The sequence below is a fragment of the Acartia tonsa genome, chromosome 12 (assembly GCF_053477335.1).
Source record: "Acartia tonsa isolate MP-2025a chromosome 12, ASM5347733v1, whole genome shotgun sequence".
NCBI classification, from domain to species: domain Eukaryota; kingdom Metazoa; phylum Arthropoda; class Copepoda; order Calanoida; family Acartiidae; genus Acartia; species Acartia tonsa.
In genome coordinates, this window is record NC_137271.1 from 2,328,102 (window position 1) to 2,347,587 (window position 19,486).

The 19,486-nt window shown below is 32.6% G+C and overlaps 1 protein-coding gene across 1 annotated transcript; it reads right to left on the minus strand.

Moving 5' to 3' along the window:
- Nucleotides 1-4,487: 4,487 nt before the first annotated feature.
- Nucleotides 4,488-18,132, minus strand: LOC145334452 (uncharacterized). Its single transcript, XM_080179916.1, has 13 exons — nt 17,828-18,132; nt 17,409-17,474; nt 16,948-17,025; nt 16,222-16,302; nt 14,664-14,751; nt 13,839-13,916; nt 10,129-10,215; nt 9,465-9,599; nt 8,348-8,562; nt 6,935-7,573; nt 6,059-6,095; nt 5,407-5,472; nt 4,488-4,543 (listed from the first exon to the last, which is right to left on the minus strand). The coding sequence occupies exons 1-10, from the start codon at nt 17,894-17,896 to the stop codon at nt 7,424-7,426; spliced, it is 1,047 nt and encodes a 348-aa protein (XP_080036042.1). The 5' UTR covers nt 17,897-18,132; the 3' UTR covers nt 4,488-4,543; nt 5,407-5,472; nt 6,059-6,095; nt 6,935-7,423.
- Between the last annotated feature and the right edge of the window lie 1,354 nt (nt 18,133-19,486).

The following is a 19,486-nucleotide window of genomic DNA, read 5'->3' on the forward strand; positions in this document are numbered from 1 at the left end:
ATTAACCCTATTCTTCCATTGACCTATCCCCGACTATTAACTTTTTTTCTTCCATTGACCTATCCCCGACAATTAATCATTTTTCTTCCATTGACCTATCCCCGAATATTAACTTTTTTTCTTCCATTGACCTATCCCCGACAATTAATCATTTTTCTTCCATTGACCTATCCCCGAATATTAACTTTTTTTCTTCCATTGACCTATCCCTGACTATTAACTTTTTTTCTTCCATTGACCTATCCCCGACTATTAATCTTATTTCTTCCATTGACCTATCCCCGACTATTAATCTTATTTCTTCCATTGACCTATCCCCGACTATTAATCTTATTTCTTCCATTGACCTATCCCCAACTATTAATCTTATTTCTTCCATTGACCTATCCCCGACTATTAATCTTATTTCTTCCATTGACCTATCCCCGACTATTAATCTTATTTCTTCCATTGACCTATCCCTCAATCTCTCTCCCTCTCTCCGAACCGTACTACAAATCAAGTTAATCATAAAGATTACTACGACTTTTATAGTTTATTCATCATTTTTTAAAGATTTAATGTCCCTCTCTCTCACTTCCCTTTTCTTCCGTCTTTATTTTAATTTCATTATTTTTATTTAAAACTGTATTTATAATTTTGTCTTTCTTTCTTTGAAATATTTTAGGTTCCTAATGTTTTTTGTTTAAAATTATCGTCCTGAAAGGGTTAAACTATTTAGCTAAATGTTAAATTTTAGTTTAATATCTGAACACATTCGGGCGCGTCGCTAGTATCATATTACATTAAAACTTAGTTTTCCTTGATTTACTATATTATAAACTTAAATTTTCTATTTTATGAATAGAAATTTAATACTTCAATATCTATAATACAAAGTAGCTTGATGTCTGTCCGTCTGTCCGTCTGACCGTCTGACCGTCTGTCCGTCTGTCCGTCTGTCTGTCCGTCCGTCCCTTAAGATCTCGGTAACCACTGAACCGATCGGATTCTACTCTTCAGGGAATATACCTACTGGTCCTGTGGTGGTTTTAGGCTATTTTCTTGGGGGGTGGGACACCCCCAACCCCCCCCCCCAAAAAAAAAAAAAAACCATCCCCCAAAGATTTTTTTTTTTACATTTTTTGTAAAATCTCAGTAACTGTTGATCAAATTGGGCTCAACCCTTCTGGGAATATACCTACTGGTCTTCTGGTGGTTTTAAGCTATTTTCTTGGGGGGTGGGACACCCCAACCCCCCCAAAAATAAAAAAATCCCTACTTCCAAAATTTTTAATTTTTTAAAATTTTTGTTAACAAAAACCAGTTATTGGGGTGGGGGAACCCCACTGCAACATGGGGCGAAGCCCCCACAAATCCCTCCCCCCCAAAAAAAAATTTAAATATTTTTTTTTAAATTTTAATTTTTGTGTATGCGAACAACCTAGGTTTAATTTTTACGAATTGAAATTTTTGTGTATACGGCAAACAACCTGGGTTTAATTTGTACAAATTAAAATTTTTGTGCATAAAACGCACAACCTGGGTTTAATTTTACCACAGAGTAATTAAACAAAGAATAATTTTTTTGAATATTTCTATTTAGGAGGATTGACTTCCCATTAATTCATAGGGCGAAGTCCCTAGAGGCTAGGGGCGAAGCCGCTAGTAATTTAAATAGCAACATGAAATAAAAAATTTAATTTATTCTTCATAGAGTAAAATAATGGGTCTGATCATTCTGGTCATTGAGAGTTTATTATTGATTATTGAACCAGTGTGAGTTAACATCTGACCTTTGGAAAACTTGAGCTCATTTATAGACATTTATTTCCTATATAGATCTGTCATGGATCTTGATGCAATACAGCAGGCTGTTTTGTAAATGTTAAAAATCGGAAGATTTCATTAAATAAAAGTAATCGCAAATATAAGTATTAAATGATTTTTAAGACGATATGGTACAATTTTAAAAATTTAGTTACTCTATATTCGTTACCAGACAGTCTATTTTAAACGTTTATGAAAAAAAATTATTTGCACAATTTTACAACTTTTTTCATCAATTAAAATTGGATTTAGAAAAATCTACAAAATCGTTTGTTTTGCCATTTAATTTGCAGAGCTTTAATGGATGTTGTAATACTTGTTACTAATGTAGTTTACCCCCCCCCCCCCCCTCCCTCAGATTTATTTAACGAAGAGTATTCCCTTTAGTAAATTAGTGGCTTCGCCTCTAGGGGCTTTGCTTCAAGAGGTTTGATTAACCTAATTTTTGTATTTTATATTTAAAAGAAATTTTTTTAAAATTTATTTTGTTGGGCGGATTTTTTTTTGGGGGGGGGGTGGTAGTCGAACCCACTATTTGAATTTTAAAAGATTTTTTTTTTGGGGGGGGTGGTTATAAACATTCTCGGTATCTATGAGAAGCTACCCTGTAAAGGAGAACCCGATCAGCGAGATCCTTCGGTACCAACAAACAAACAGTCATAATTCTACTTTGTATAATACATAGTGATTCATTTGAACCACTCAATATGATTTTAGCGGATTACAATCCCTTTTCATTTTGCGCCTTATTAAGGGCAAGCCTGAGAACTGTTCTATTGTAGATAGATAGATAGTTAGCGGGTTCGCACAATTAAAGGTTGTATAATAACAAATCAATTATAAGGAAAAAGGTAACTTTAACTGTCTCCATTAATTTTTGGATAAATATAGTTTTTTCTTCTTTTAAATTTGATTTTTTACAATAAAATAAATAAATAATAATACGCATGTTTTATTTTGTTCTTTGAATATTGTTATTTTTAAAAGTAAATTTGTAATTGAGTCACCTAACGGTAAAAAATATAACTATATTTAATGATAAATTTTAATCTCCCCTTCCCTAATTCTCCACGAAAATGACGACGACGGTTTCAAGAGGGATGGAGGGGTTGAAGGGATTTATTTTGAACCCCTTGACCAAATGGGGTGAATTTTTACAGCATTTAATAACGATTTCAAACTTTGTATATTGATTTTTTAAACCTTTTTTTTTTTTTAAAGTAGTCACTCTTTTAACATATGATAATCCTATTATTTGAAGTAGTAAGGTTTTTTTTGTCTGAAGCTTAAGATCTCAATAACCACTGAACCGATTTGGTTCTTTATTTCAGGTATAATCTTCACATAGGTCCTGTCATGGTTTTAGTCTATTTTATATTAAGATTTAGGTTTTTAGGATGGTTTTAAGCTATTTTTCTTGCCTTATCTTGTTTTGGTGCATTTCTGGACCAAATCTTGCTTAATTACTGTGCATGTTTATATAATCACACGGTATTTAAACAACCAACACTTTGATTGCACGACCTTTGCCTTGAAGTCTTAAACTATGCATGGTAATGAGTTGTGCCTGATTTGGGCCAAGGCATTCCACCTACTCTCATTTACATATAGCACCAGTAGGAGCCACTTTTTACGTCTTTGATTATGACGCGGTGTTAGAACCTATCATCTTCTCGATAACGCTACACGTGTTACGCCACAGTCGCGGGTTAACACAATGATTATAAGGTATTTGTCGCATCGTATTATAAACAGCTTTCCGCGGATATAGAATGTACACTTATAAGATTAAAACCAGAATTTTATATTCGTAGAAAGCTTGATATAATACAATGCTTGACATAGTTTTTTTTCGTATGAATGAGAACCGGTTCCTATCCACCGGATTCAAATGAATACGAGAAAAAGATTTTATTCAAAATAAATTTAAAGTGAAGCTCTTCTATACTTAGGGTCGGTCCGTCCGTACTTCCGTAACGGTTAGCTCTTTTTCGTCAATTTAAACAGGTTAGAATTGTCCTATTGATTTCAAACTTTGTATGAAGATTCCAATAACAGAAAGGTATTACTTAGAATATGCAGCAAATCTATACTTGTTACCAGAAAGTCTCTACGTCCTTTTTAAAAATGCCAATTTTGTACTTTTTGACTATGTATGTTAAAATTATCCGATTCATCTGATTTTTGTTATACTGATACAACAAAAATCAAGTCTACAAAATATAAGTATGTCCTTAATCAGTAGCATGTATTTACGTTGTTTTGCAACAAATTTACTTATAATTTTGTTAAGACTTCTGTATTAATATTCTGCTTATTCTGTTCTGATGCTCTACAAGTGTTAATGTTCGTTTGTCCTTTGTCCATGTAGGAGCTTCGTTTTTATGAATTTTGTCATCCTTGTTCTTAATGAAATATCTTTTTACTAGGGTTGGGCTGGATATTCGGCTATTTTCAATGTCTGGCCGGATATTGGATATTGTAACTATCCGGATACCGGATATTGAAACTATCCGAATACCGGATATCCGGCTGATTTATAATGCCGGATATTCGGGTGTCCTGCCGGATATCTGGATATCCGGCGTTGGCCAGATATCCGAAAAAGGAAATCAGCCGGATATCCGGTATCCGGCCAAAAAATTATCCGGGCTAACTGTTTACCTTTGCTTTTTATGTTATTTGTTGGTTCTGTAATGACATCGGGTAGATTATAGTTGACTCTATAGATTTCCTAAACATAATATTTAGCTAATTAGACCAGCGGTAAAGCCCCTAGAGGCCTCTAGGGACACTTGAGAGGGGGGATGTTGATTTTTGACAACCCAATTTTTTTGTATTTTAGATTTAAAAGAAAAAGTAAAAAAATTGTGGGGGGAAGACAGATATACGGACAGATAGACGGACCGATAGACGGACAGACAGACGGACAGATAGAAGAACAGACAGACGGACAGATAGAAGGACAGATAGAAGGACATATAGAAGGACAGACAGACGGACAGATAGAGGGACAGACAGACGGACAGATAGAAGGACAAACAGAAGGACAGATAGAAGGACAGATAGAAGGACAGATAGAAGGACATATAGAAGGACAGATAGACGGATAGACAGACGGACAGATAGAAGGACAGACAGACGGACAGATAGAAGTACAGACAGAAGGACAGATAGAAGGACAGATAGACGGACAGACAGACGGACAGATAGAAGGACAGACAGACATCGTTCTACTTTATGTCCTTGAAAAAAGTAACAGGATGTCCATGTGTTTGTCTGTATGTTTGTACAGCAGGATATCGCTAACCGTTGAAATGTAACTTATATTACGTTTTGATTGGTTGGTTCAATAATTTAAGTGTTCAAACGTTTCAACCACTAATTGTAATATACAAAAGGGTAATTTTGTGTATCATCATTGGGGAAGTTTATAAATTAATTTGCCATTGTCTTAACCCTTTAGATTCCTGCAAATATAAAGCCTTCTACCTGACTTAAAGGGATTGGTAATAATTTAACGTCCAAACGTTTCAACCACTAATTTTAGTCTACAGAGGGGTAATTTTGTTTATCATCATTGGGCTTATTCCTTACCTGGCTCAGAGGTAATGGTAATATTTCTGGAAGATAGGAGGGATTCGTAGGAGCTGTAGGCACGGACTGAAATAAGAGGATTTTTAATAACCGCTGGATTAGAACCGTTTCTCAGCTGTTCAAAAAAATCATTTATTGCATCGTACTACAGATATTTTCTACGAATACTTAAATAAGAATCATATAATTAAAACCAGTTTCAAAGATAACAAAACAAGAATTTATAATTTTTCTTTTACTATCCGCGGAAAGCTGTCTATAATACGATACGATATTAAGAACTATTAACATTTTTTTTCCTAGTAAACAATTTCTTTTTTGTCACCAAATAAAACAGACGGAGAAAATTGCATTTAATTAGTAGTTAGAATAAGTTATGAAGGGAGGGAGAGGACATTGGGCTGTTTATTACACTAGTCCCAAAAGTTATAATAAAATTTTCTTTTTTGGTGGTTTAACAACTATGGGGACTTAAATTGTATTTTGATTGGTTGGTTCATTAATCTACAAAAGGGTAAAATTTTATGTGTCATCATTGGGTATGTACTTGAATATAGTGTATGTGCTACAATTTTTAACAAAAAAGTAATTTTAGTGACATCAATATCACCTTCGTTTTTATTCAGCGAGTCTTTTCTATATAAAAAATTACCTTAAATTTGTTTATTCCGATCAGTTCATCCAGATAACTAGAAAAATAAGATTCATTTCATTAACCTTAAAACAAAAATTTAAAAGAAAACATTATCTACAGAATTTCCAAAGTCAATAGATAATCATCATCAGTTACATTATTTAATGTTTTATTGTTACTGCGGATAATAAAATGGAAAATGTATTTAAACTGCATCATATGATGTATGAATTACATCCTAGCCAATTATTGGACTAAGCAGTTTATCAAAGATTTAACTTTAACTGAAGTTGAGATTGTCATGAGTTTTATATATATGCTCCTTTTTTAACAAACATATTATTTTTTTTAAAATCTGAGAACTTATAATTATATGTATATAATTATAAATTTAAAAAAATTAAAAAACAAAATTAAACATTTCTTAACAGGATAATAATTACAATTTAAACTATAATAACAGTTTATTAGAAATAACATGTACACCTGGCGGCAAATTGTAACACTAAAATACAAAATTAAATTTAACCCTTTGTGAACGAAATACAAATATTAAAATAATACCATATAAGAATGCTTTTTATTTACCTTTATACAAACGTAACAGGATCTGTGAATCCCGCTAACCGCTGAACCAATATGGTTCTCCTTTACAATGTAACTCATAGGTCCTGGTTAAGTTTAGAATATTTTGGGGGAGAACTCCACCACCCTACCAAGAGAAAGCAACCCTTGTAAAAAATACCCCCTCCCCAATTTAATACAAAATTTCAAACCCCTAAAAAATTCATTTTTTTTACTTTTTCTTTATAAGTATACAGATATAAATCCTATAAATTTCAAACAGTTGGGTGCGATTAAAAGAAGCATAGTCCGTACGTCCATATTTAATACCTTGGAAATCTGTTAAGTGACAGCGGCAGCCGTGAATTGTCCGGAATAACGGCATTCGGATTCTCATACGCAAACGGCGATGCTGGCTGCTTGGGAAAGCTCAACACAATTGGCGGATTCTCTGTGTTAGTTGCAATTTTGGCGGGTGCTGTGTTCACAGTTTCAATACCTGGTTAGGATGGGTATAGAATATACGTGGATATTATGACAGGGGAAAAATTGTCGTCAACTTAAGTTGTATAATAAAGTAACAGGATGTCTGTTTGTCTGTGTGTGTGTACCGAAGGATCTCGCTAACCGCTGAACCGATCGGGCTCTCCTTAACAGGGTAGCTTCTCATAGGTCCCGGGAAGGTTTATAACTAATTTGGGGGATGGTACCACCACCCTCCCAAGAGAAATCACAAAAAAGACTAGAAAGCAACATAGATAGATTTCGTATTATTTAAAACAAAAACAAAAAAAAAACATTTAAAGCGCCTCTAGGGGCTTAGCCGCTAGTTTTACATATATCCATTCCTAGTAGATTGGGTGATAAATCTTGGTTATTTATTAACTCTTCGTTGTCACTATTGATAATGATAACTTCTGAGTTATTGGTGTCGTTGGCATATGTTTCATTGATAACTGGAGTGGTGTTCTGAAATAAGACATGGATGACAACTTATCAGAGACGTCCAAGCTTTTTTTTTATTTTTGGGGGGGGGGGGTGGGGTAAAATACAGCTTATACCAATAACAAAATTAATTCGAAAAAAAATCATGAAACCTATACGTGGTTTTTAGCTGTCGTTGGGGGGCAACATAAAGTAAAATTGACGATTCTCCATTTTCCCATCAAATATTATTTAAGATTTATTTCACTTGTTGGTTATACCTTTTACCTGGGTAAAATAAGGGTTTTTAAAAGTTAGAGGGGGGTTATATAGTGTATTTTAAACATTTAAAAGGGGGGGGGGGGGGTAAATTGAGGGGGGTTCAAAGTTTTTTTTTTTTTTTGGGTGGTGGGGAAACGCCCTTTTACTCCACCCTTGGACAACTATGAACAACATCCCAAAGTAATAAAGCATTAATAATTATGGATTGAAAAACGGACAAAATGAAATATGAGCTATATTTTCAATGGCCATAACAAATAGAAGAGAAAAACGTAAAAAAAATCACGCAACCTTAAAAAATCTACATCTCTTTTGTTACATGACCGAAGGACTGACTGACAAAGTAAGTTGTGGACTGGATACTATTTAGAAAGGGGTATCTTCACAAAAAAATCATAGTATGTATCTTAAATGGCAGCCGAAAAAATCACATTTCCTCCATAGCATTACAGACTTACGGACGGACCGACAAAGTGAATTTTAGTGTTGCATAAGAACAGTAAAGTGTAATACAAAGAAAACTGTAGAGCTACATACCTCAATTTCTACCAATTCAAAGTGGGAAACTTGATCAATCTTTTCTTCATCAAAATCATCAACTGTATGGACATGTGATAAATCAGCTGTTTGGCCACGTGACTGATCAGCTGTTTGGTCATGTGACTGATCAGCTGTTTGATCTGTTGGTTGGTCGGTAGTAAGTCTTGGTTGGTGAGTTGTTGTTTCATCAATTTCAACTTCAGATGGATAAACTGCCATTTTAGACAAATTTAAATTGATCTTTTTTATGAATAGTCATTTATCGCATTGTATTATAGACATGATTCCGCGGATATTAAAGTGAAAAAAAAACAAAAGTTAAAACCAGTTTTGTTAGGGAGGGGGGGGGGGAGGCTGATGGCCCGGGATAACAAAACTAGTATTAATTTTATGATGTTTATTTTAATATTCGTGGAAAATTGTCTGTAATACAATGATATACATGATTTTTCGGTATGGCTGAGAACCGATTCTAATCCATAAAGGATGATTCATAGCAATGTAGAGCTAGAAAAAAAGGTAAAAAAACTATCATCCTAACTATTACAGACGATCAACTATTTGATTTCACGACCTTTGTCGAAAAAGAATAAGAATTCATAATTATGAGTTATGCCTTTTTTGGCTAAGGCATTCTTCCTACTTATGACGTGGTTTACATAGAGATTTAGAACCCAAAGACAATAGACAATTACAAGTTCAGTAAAGCCAGTCAATAAGATACAAAAAATATATTTTACGATCAAATATAATTTTTCCTATAGATAAAGGTTCCGGTGTTGTTAAATCTGTTTCATCTAAAATATATAAACTAATTGAGATAGTGTGGCTTTTCTGATTAAAATATATTTTACCATATTTAAACACTTTTATTGAAAATTTTTTATCTGAAGACAACCCAATAGATGATTGAAACAACTTAGATTGATTTAAAATAGATCCTAAGACATTATTCATACTTACTACACAAGACAACTAACCCTTTGATTACACAGCGATTACTGAAAGACCTGACTTTGTATTGGCTAAAGCATTCCCTCTTCTATTACGAGGATCCAAAGATACAATTTCAACATCTTTAATACGAAGCAGTCAATGTTGATCAAATGCTCACCTACATCACTAACAGAAGAAGATATTGTAACATATTCCTCATCAACAAAAGTTGTGTCAAATGTATTTTGAGTAGTAGCTGCAAAATCATCTGTAGTAGTAATACCCTCTGGAGTAGGTTGATTCTCTAGGTATTCTACAATAGATTAATAGTATAGATGTATTAACAGACAATTACCAGCTTTTTCAAAGACCTAAAACCTTGCAGATGAGAAATAATTTCATTAAACTTTGCTGTGTCATCTGGAACCCAGTAATAGTGTCTGACTGATTATGACGTAAGAAAAAAATTAGCCAATGAGAGGTCATTATTGACCAATGGTAAAATTTATAGTGGCCTCTCATTGGCTAATTTTTTTTCTTACGTCATAATCAGTCAGACACTATTACTAGGTTCTGTCATCTGTAATAGTTATACCCTCTGGAGTAGGTTGATTCTCTAGGTATTCTACAATAGATTAATAGTATAGATGTATAAACAGACAACTACCAGCTCTTTCAAAGACCTAAAACCTTGCAGACGAGAAATAATTTCATTAAACTTTGCTGTGTCATCTGTAATAGTTATACCCTCTGGAGTAGGTTGAATCTCTAGGTATTCTACAATAGATTAATAGTATAGATGTATAAACAGACAACTACCAGCTCTTTCAAAGACCTAAAACCTTGCAGACGAGAAATAATTTCATTAAACTTTGCTGTGTCATCTGTAATAGTTATACCCTCTGGAGTAGGTTGATTCTCCAGGTATTCTACAAATAAATGCATTTGTCATTTAAGCAATATCTAATTATCCATCTGTATATATTGCATAGACGTCAAAGGGTTTTAAATCTTTTAAACCTCTCAAAAAAAAAGCTTGGACGTGCCTGTCCCCTTGATTAACATGTTTAACCCCAACCCCCTTATATCTTTTATTTTAGAAGCATACACCCCTCATCAAAACTCCTTAAATATAATTCCTTAGGGGGTTGCACTAATTTCTAAAATAGTTATTTATCGCATCGTATTATAGACAGCTTAATGCGGATATTAATGTGACTAAGAATAAGAATAATACCAGCAACACTGGTTTTAATCATAAGATTTTTAATGCTCATTAATGCTAATATATGCATTTTCAGTATGGCTGACCGAGAAGCAGTTCATATCCTACGGATATTAATCAGTTTTGAAGCCATACTGATATTCTACACATAAAATCATCAGATTATTCTTACCAAAATTTTGATAGAATCTGGTTGGGTAAAAATCTTCTAGAGAAGATAAATTGGCCCTTGGGTTCAGTTGTAGTAATGGACTAGATCTGTAAATAAAAAAAATAGTATAAATAAGCATCTAATTGGTCCTAGGTCAAAATGCAGGAGTGACAAACGTCGGAGTGGACACTTAACCTAACCTGTATAGAAATACTTAATTAACTTAATATTTTGTTCAATCTTGGGTTTATCTACTACAACGTTTGTCACTAGTTCATTTTTTTTACTCCGACGTTTGTCACTCCAGCGTTTGTCCTGTAACCATTTAGAGGACTAAATTTTTAATAAAATAGATAAAAAAGATATAGGTAGTCTAAAGTAGAAGAGTATGTAGGCAATTGTAAAAACAGACACATAAATATATTGACAAACATAGAGAAACAAATAAACAGTCAGATAGATAGATAGGTAGATAAGTAGATAGATAGAATAATCTATAATACAAAGTAGAACGATGTCTGTCTGTTTGTCTGTTTGATTGTTTGTAGCGTAGGATCTCGCTAACCACTGAACCGATTGGGTTCTCCTTTACAGGGTAGCTTCTCTTAGGTCCCGGGATGGTTTATAACTATTTTCTTGGGGGGTGGGACACCCCCAACCCCCCAAAAAATTTAAAATACCCCCCCCAAAAAAAAAATCTTTTTAAAACTAAAATTAAAATAGTGGGGACGACTACCCCCCCCCCCCCCATAAAAAAAAATTTACCCCCCCCCAAGAGAAATTTTTTTTTTTAGATTTATTTTTTAAAATCTAAATTACGAAAAATTGGTTTGATCAAACCTCTTGGGGCAAAGCCCCTAGAGGCTAGGGGCGAAGCCGCTAGTATTAAATAAAGTAAATAATTTAATAGATATATCTAGATAAATAGAATTTAAAATATATGAAAATAGTCGGAATAAAAGATAGATGAAAGAAAGATAGATAAACAGACAGAGAGACAGAAAGTCATACAAATCAAAAAAAAGATATATTGAAAAGCAGACAGACAGATAGCCAAACAGACAAAAAAAGAGACTTGATAGATAGACAAACAGACTGATAAACAGACAGACAAACAGACAGACAAGTAGACAGACAACTAGACAGACAGACAAAAGGATAAAACAGATAGAAAAACAAACTTACAGACAAATAGATATATAAACAGACATAATAACAGACAAACAGACAGACAAATAGAAAGAAAAACAGACAGACAAACAGACATTTAGATAGATAGATAGATACCTAAAAGTGGTAGTTGTTGGCAAAGCTTGCTGAGAAGGGGAAGGTGTTGAAGGCACGGGAAAAAGACGACCTTAAAAATCAACATTTCAGAATAAGATTTAATAGATATACAATTACTTGGATGATGCACCAGATTTTCATATACTTTAATAAAGTTTTGCTTGCAGCTGACTAAAATAACAAAAAAACATCTACCCCCTCGATCCTCTCCTACTGGATGAACGAACTGATTAATAAAATAGGTCCATATTAGACACCTAAATTGATGACAAATTTTTCCCCTGTATTTTATATCCATTTAGATAATTGATTCATTGAGTTACATTTACATCAATATTAATCATGAAATGGTTTTAGGCTATTTTTCACCCTTCTAGTAAAGGGCCCCTAGATGAGGAAAATTCGGATCATGGAAAGAAAACGAAGTAGCGGGTTTTCACAGTAGCTTTTTATAGGTTATTTTAGGTTAGGTTTGGTAAGGAAAATGTTACTGATTGCCCCGCAGGGTTAGAGTCCCCCGCATTGACTATAAATAGGAGAAAAGCTACTGTCGTTTTCTTTTCATGATCCAAAAATTCTTTTTCTAATGTAATATAATTTAATAAAACATATCCCCCCAAAAAATAGAATAAAAGTCGTTGTCCATTGGTAATTTTTCTAAATTTTCGAATAGGCTTTCTTATTTTACAAGATAGTTAAAAACGTAGGTCCAAAGTTTTGCAGACAACCAACCATTTGATTGCACAAACTTTGTCTTTTTTTTAAAGAATAATAATTAAAGTATTTTAACATTAATACCATATTGGTTTAACAATTAGATAATTGAGCCAACCTATCAAGATCTAAATACTCAAAGGATCCAAACGAATGAAATAAAATGTTAATCAATTCAACACACCATGTTATTGACAAATAGTATCTTTCGTTTTTAAACTATCGCCTAATAGGCTCAAAATAAACATCTCAGCACATATATTAGACCGGACTGATGTTCACAGAGTAGAGGAAATTCTATTTAATTTACTTTTTATTTTGTATGATAAAGTTTTATCCTAAAAAAAAACTTTTTTTTACAAAAAAAAGGGCAATTATTGTATTTTTGAAAACAATTCTAATGTATTTTATAAATTTGGATTTCCTTAATTTTAAAATAATATTTTAATTTACGTAGTATATATTTTAAGAGACGTATAGCGGTAATTTATAAAACTAAATTTAGATTAAAATTTTACACAAGACACTTATGTAAAGTAACCCTTTGTTGCCGAATATTACAACTTACAAAACTCGAATTATCTAATATTTTTTTTAATTTACTATCTGCAGAATGCGTTTAATTCTACGTTAATAAAAGAGATGGGGTTATTTCCTGACGTCAAGAAAATAGGTTGGCCAAAAGCAGTGACATCTTTCTATCTAGCTTTCTATCTATCTTTCTTTCTATCTATCTTTCTAGCTATCTTTCTATCTATCCTTCCATCTATCTTTCTATCTATTTTTCTATCCACCTTTCTATAAATCTTTCTATTCATCTTTCTATCTATCTTTCTGTCTTTCTAATTATCTATCTTTCCAACTATCTATCTATCTTTCTATTAAACTATCTAAATATTTTTCTGTCTATTCATTAGTATATTTGTCTACTAGCGGCTACGCCCCTAGAGGCCTCTAGGGGCACTTGAGGAGGGGGGAAGTCGAATTTGATAAACCAATTTCTTATTTTAGATTTTAAAAGAAAAAGTAAAAAACAAATTTGGGGGGAATGGAAAATTTTTCCTGGGACCTATGAGAAGCTACCCCATGTTAAGGAGAACCCGATCGGTTCAGCGGTTAGCGAGATCCTTCGGTACAAACAGACATCCTGTTACTTTTGTATAAGGATAATTTACCTGGGTTTGAAGGGCTGTATATGTTATTATTTCTCTGCTGTTGTCCTGGGAATGTAAACTGTTGTTCTTGCTGAATACCTACAATTAATTTCTGTGTTAATGTCAGGGATCTTAAGGGGCCTACGACAATAGTTGATAGATTGCTAGATTAACCAACATAATGAAGAATAAAATTATATATTCTGTAGATTAAAATCATCGGTGGAAAAGTTTGTACATTCCAATCAAGTCTACAAAGTTATTAAGCCAACGAATTAGATATCATGTTTATAAAACTTTGGGTACCAGTATAATTTACCTCTCCTTCCTAATTATTGTCTTTTTTCTTTCTAAGAATTTCTCATGCCATTATAAATAGACAGGGATTGGTCAAAGGACAAAAAATTTATATTTCCCCTAATTCTTATGCCTAAAAATTCCACAAAAAATGTTTCCCCCCCCCCCAAAAAAAAACAAGACATTTGATTGCCCCTGATATGTAAATTTTGGGAATAGTCCCTTTCGTGGCAAGGCCTCTAAAGGGGCGTTTCGTCGTATTTTCACAGTAGATTTTCCCCTATTTTATGCATCTTGGGGGGGGGGGTCTCTAACCTTGAGGGGCAATCACCTAACCCAACTTAACCTAACCTAATAAACTATCAAAAGCTACTGTGAAAATACGACTAAACACCCCTTAAAATGCGTTGCCACGAAAGGGACCCTAAATTTCATGTCCATGGAATAAATTTCACATGGGTAAAATATTTTTTACCCCTTTTTGAGATTTTGTACTCCACCTCAACAGAAAAAAAACAAACTAAATAAGATCTAAGAAAGGGCGGATACCTCTTGGCTGTTGCTGTTGAGGAAAAGAAGGAAGTTGTTGTTGTTGAACTTGTGGTTGCAGGCTTGAGTCCAACAACAGTGGCACTGGCTAAATAGATAGATAGATAGACAGATAGATGGCTGCAATTGGCCGAAGGCCCCCCGGGCTAACAAATCTGGTATTTATTAATGATTTTTATTTTAACATTCATGGAAAATTGTCTTTAAAACGATGCTATACATACTTTTCAGTATGGTTATATAACCGGTTCGAATCCAGCGGATATTAAACAGTTTGGATGCCATACTGAAAAGAAAGTAAAAAAAATGATTTAACAGTATTTTTGTATTCATGATGATAAATAAAAGTTTGATTGATTTCATTTTCTACAAACACACGTAAAGAAAACATGAAATTTCAGGGATCTTAAGAGATAAGACAATGGACAATAATTTGATAATTATGATAAACAAAACTACCCCTTTGATAGATTAAAATTCATTGATTTTTTAAGAACTCAAAGTTTTTGAGCCAAATAATAAGAAAATATTATTTAAAACTTTAGGGACCAGTGGAATTTACAGTCCAATGTCCCCTTCCTCCCTGAAGAATTATACAAGTCATAACAATCAGCTAAAGGATCATTTATTCTTATATATTAAAGTCAATCTATTCAGTTTTGTGTTTTCTTGCGGATGCGCCCCTGGCATTTAGGGGCTCTGTATTCAGGACGTATGAAAAATAGCCTAAAACTATCAAGAGGGCTTAATCTAAAATTGAACCTTTCTTAAAAATGAAAATCATTGAAATTCAAAGAATGTCTTCAAATTGAAAAAATTGATAATTTAAATGTTTAAAAATAACTGAATGAAAGTCCACTATCTTTAGTTCTGATGGAAAAAGTAAACAAAACAAATGATATTTAAAAATGAACAAATGCATAAATGAACTGTCTTTTTATCAAGGTCATTTTCTTGGTGTTAAATAAATCTCAGTCAAAATATGGGTTATTATTATATTAATTTTAATTTATTATTTTATAATATAAAGTAATAAGGTTTCTTTGTCTAAAACTTAATATTTCGATAACTACTAAACTTATTAAGTTCTTTGGTTCAAGGAAGCTTTACATAGGTCCAGAGATGGTTTTAGGCTATTCCAACTATTAGATTTAAGCCTTGAAATGGTTTTATGCTCTTTTTCAATTTCTTAACACAGAGCCTATATTCACTAGTTACATAAATAAAAATAAATTCTTATTTTTATTACTCACGAAACCTAGCAAAAATCTAACAAATTAGCAGAAAAAAAAGTTTAATAGATATACAATTACATACAGATCAATAGATAGGTAGATAAAATTTGGACAGGTTGGCAGAAAGATTTAATAGATAGATAGACAAATTAATAGACAGATAGATAGATATATAAATAGATAGTTGGATAGATAGATATTAAATAGGTTAATCAGATAAATAATGAAAATAAATAATTGATTAATTAATTTATAATATTAATAGATAGATAGAAATAATAATAGATAGATAGATATATAAAGAATATTAGATAGATAGATACCTGTGATTCTCTGAAAGCATTACTATTCTGAAAAACAGGCGGCCGTAGTTGAATCTTCTTTTGGTGGATATTTACAACATTCTGATTTTATCATTCATAAAATCTTATATGCTAAAGTGTGAATCATTTCTCCCCCAACCCCTCAACCATCCTTACCAAAAAAGATTTATTGCCATAGACGTCAAAATGTGGGAGTAAAGTGGTGTTTACCCCCCCCCCCCCCGGGCCCCCCCCCCCCTCCAACCTTTAAAAACTTTTACCCCCCTAGTAATATTTAAAATTACATTAGATTACAGCCCTCAAACCGTTGAATCCTCTCATTTTACCCCCCCCCCTCTAAAACAAAAGCTTGGATGTCCTTGTCTAGAGGGGTATTTAGAATTTAATAATTACCCTCAGGCGAAAAAAATAATGGGATGCACCCCCTTTCCTTTGGGGGTGGGGGTGAGCTCTTAATATAAATGGATATAGAATATACGTGGATATTATGACATTGGAAAAATTGACGTCAATTTAGGTTGCTAACATGGACATAATTTATTGGTCACTACGTTCATCCAGTAGGATAGGAGGGGATGGGGTAAAGGGAGTGGGGAGGCACTATTTTAGCCAGCTACAATTTTCACTATATTAGAGTAAATGATAATCTAGTGTAAACTCCAAGTAATAATAAATTCATTTTAATAAAACGCTACTCTACAATTAGGTGTGTTGGTCTGTAGTGACGTATGAACATTCCTGTGGTTGTTGCTGTTGTTGGGGTGGTGGGGGCACTTGGAATCTAGCTGGGGGCACCCGTACTCTCTGCATAGATAGTTAGATAGATAATTAGATAGATGGATGGATGGATAGATAGATAAACATATAAATAGATAGAATGATTGATAATATCTGTCTATTTCTTATTGGTAGAGAACTATAGAAATACTTTAAAATTCTTAATAATAGATAGATAGAAAATATGTTTGTATATAGATTGATTGATAATACCTGTCTATTTCTTATTGGTGGAGAACTACAGAAATACTTTGAAATACTTAATGAGAGATAGATAAATAAATATATTTAAAGATAGATTTATTGATAATACCTGTCTATTTCTGATTGGTGGAGAACTATAGAAATACTAGATAATACTTAATGGATAGCTAGATAGATATATTTGTACATAGATTGATTGATAATACCTGTCTATTTCTTATTGGAGGAGAACTGAAGAAAGACTCAAGTATACTTAGTGCAGAAAACGGACCCTAGAATATAATAATAATGTCAGAAGCGCAGCTTATTTATAAACTAGGAAAGTCTGTACATCAATGGTAGCATTTTAGTTAAATCTCGTTTTGTCAGACCTTCCCTAAATATTATTAAAGAGAACCATATCGGTTTAGCGGCTAGCGAGATCTTTTGGTACAGACAGACAGACAAAGATCCTGTTACTTTTATATAGTGATAAGTATTTTTTTATGTTTTTTTGTGCAGCTTTCCTATAATTAAGAGCAGACAGAATGGTTTTTTGAGTATGGCTTCGAAACCGATTAATATCCGCTGGACTAGAACCGGTTCTCGGGCCATAATAACCGCGGAAAGCTGTCTATAATACTACCTGAGATTGAACATGTTGAGATTGTGCTACAACAAGTAGCAACAAAACCAAAGGAGTGAGTCTTGACATTTTATTTCTGTTTTTTTTTCGTGTCCAAACAATTTAAAGTTTCACTTTTACATGTCTAATAATAATTTTGTATGTTTTTTTCACTTTTTAAAACAAGCTTAAAATTTTTTGACCCATGCTTTTTAACTTTATTGTCACTATAAAAAAAATAATAAATGCCCAAAGAAATAAAAATGATTATTATAAGTGGATTCTTATTTAGCAAATCTTTTTAGAACAGTCATTTCAAACATTTTGTATCTGAAAAAAAATACATTTTTATTAACTATATTTTAAACCACGCTTTGATTTCACGACCTTTATCTGAGAGTCCTAACGGTGCATGGTAATGAGTTGCGCCTGTTTATGGGTCAAGGCATTCCTCTTACTCTAACTGTTTATGTTCCGCATCTGACATAGCAGCAGTAAGAACCACTTTTAACGTCTTTAGTATCACCTTCCCGACAACGAGTGGATGCGCAAAGTGTTAAGTCACTGTCGCTGTTTTTTTAAATATTTATTTAATATTAAATTTACTTTTGAAGATTCTTCACAGATATCTACACCGTCCGTCTGTCTGTCTGTCCATTATTATTAAAACTATTGGTTTGGCTACTATTCAAGACACTTAGCCCAAAGAGGAAATTTAAAAAATACCACCACATTTTTTTTTAAATGGGGGGAGATCTTTTATTTTTTGAAGGGGTTGGGGGTGTCCAACACCCCAAGAAAATAGCCTAAAACCAACACAGGACCAGTAGGTATATTCCCTAAAGAATATTATTCGATCGGTTCAGTGTTTACCGAGATCTTAAACTGTTTTTAAACTATTTTTGAATGGGGGGTCAAAAATATACTAGGACACCTATAGAATCAGACTGCAGAGCCCAAATTTGAATTAAGTCCCCAATAAACTTTTTTTTGGGGATTTAAAAATTAATTTTTACTGTTGCTCTGGTCATTTTTACCAGATCAAAAGGTCTTTTTTTACTTCGTGTAATATTGTAACTTAGTGAACAATTTTATATAATTCACTTTATACTGATACAATAAAAAAAACATTACTCTGTTCAATGGAAATAATTTTTTTTTCTTAAACAATTAATTTCATTGAAAAATCTGACATAATACAATAAAAAACATAATGCTGAATTTAAACCAATTAGAAATTAGAATTTCCGAAAGAGTGTTTTCACAAAGTGACTTATTTCAAACGTAGTTAAATAATTTTATTTGATAAAAATGAAAAGAATGAAAACCCTACTCATAAAAGATACATACTTTTTAAAAATATTTTTAAAAATATGTTTGAATAATCTTATTTTATATCATATTTGTATATGTGACAAAAATAAATTTGTTGTATTGCATAAACATTTGTTGTCATCTTAATTTATTTAACCCTTTACAGCCAATTTTTATGTGTTTTAATGTATAATAGACATGAAACATTTTTATGTTAATTCATTGATATATTGTAAAGAATTAATTTTTAATTAGTATTGATAGATAAAATCAAAAGACCTAACTTTACTGTATACTAGCATACAATATTTACGAAGCAAGACACTCTAAAAGCTGAGTATTTTACCTACAAAGGGAAGAAACATC

What these genes read in the sequence shown, in the direction of transcription:
- LOC145334452 (XM_080179916.1), bottom strand. Translation starts at nt 17,896, where the DNA reads ATGTCAAGACTCACTCCTTTGGTTTTGTTGCTACTTGTTGTAGCACAA. An exon ending in ATACAGCCCTTCAAACCCAG is followed by an intron (nt 10,216 to 13,838) that starts GTAAATTATCCT and finishes ATTTATTTGTAG; the next exon opens with AATACCTGGAGAATCAACCT. An exon ending in AATTATTTCTCGTCTGCAAG is followed by an intron (nt 9,600 to 10,128) that starts GTTTTAGGTCTT and finishes AATCTATTGTAG; the next exon opens with AATACCTAGAGAATCAACCT.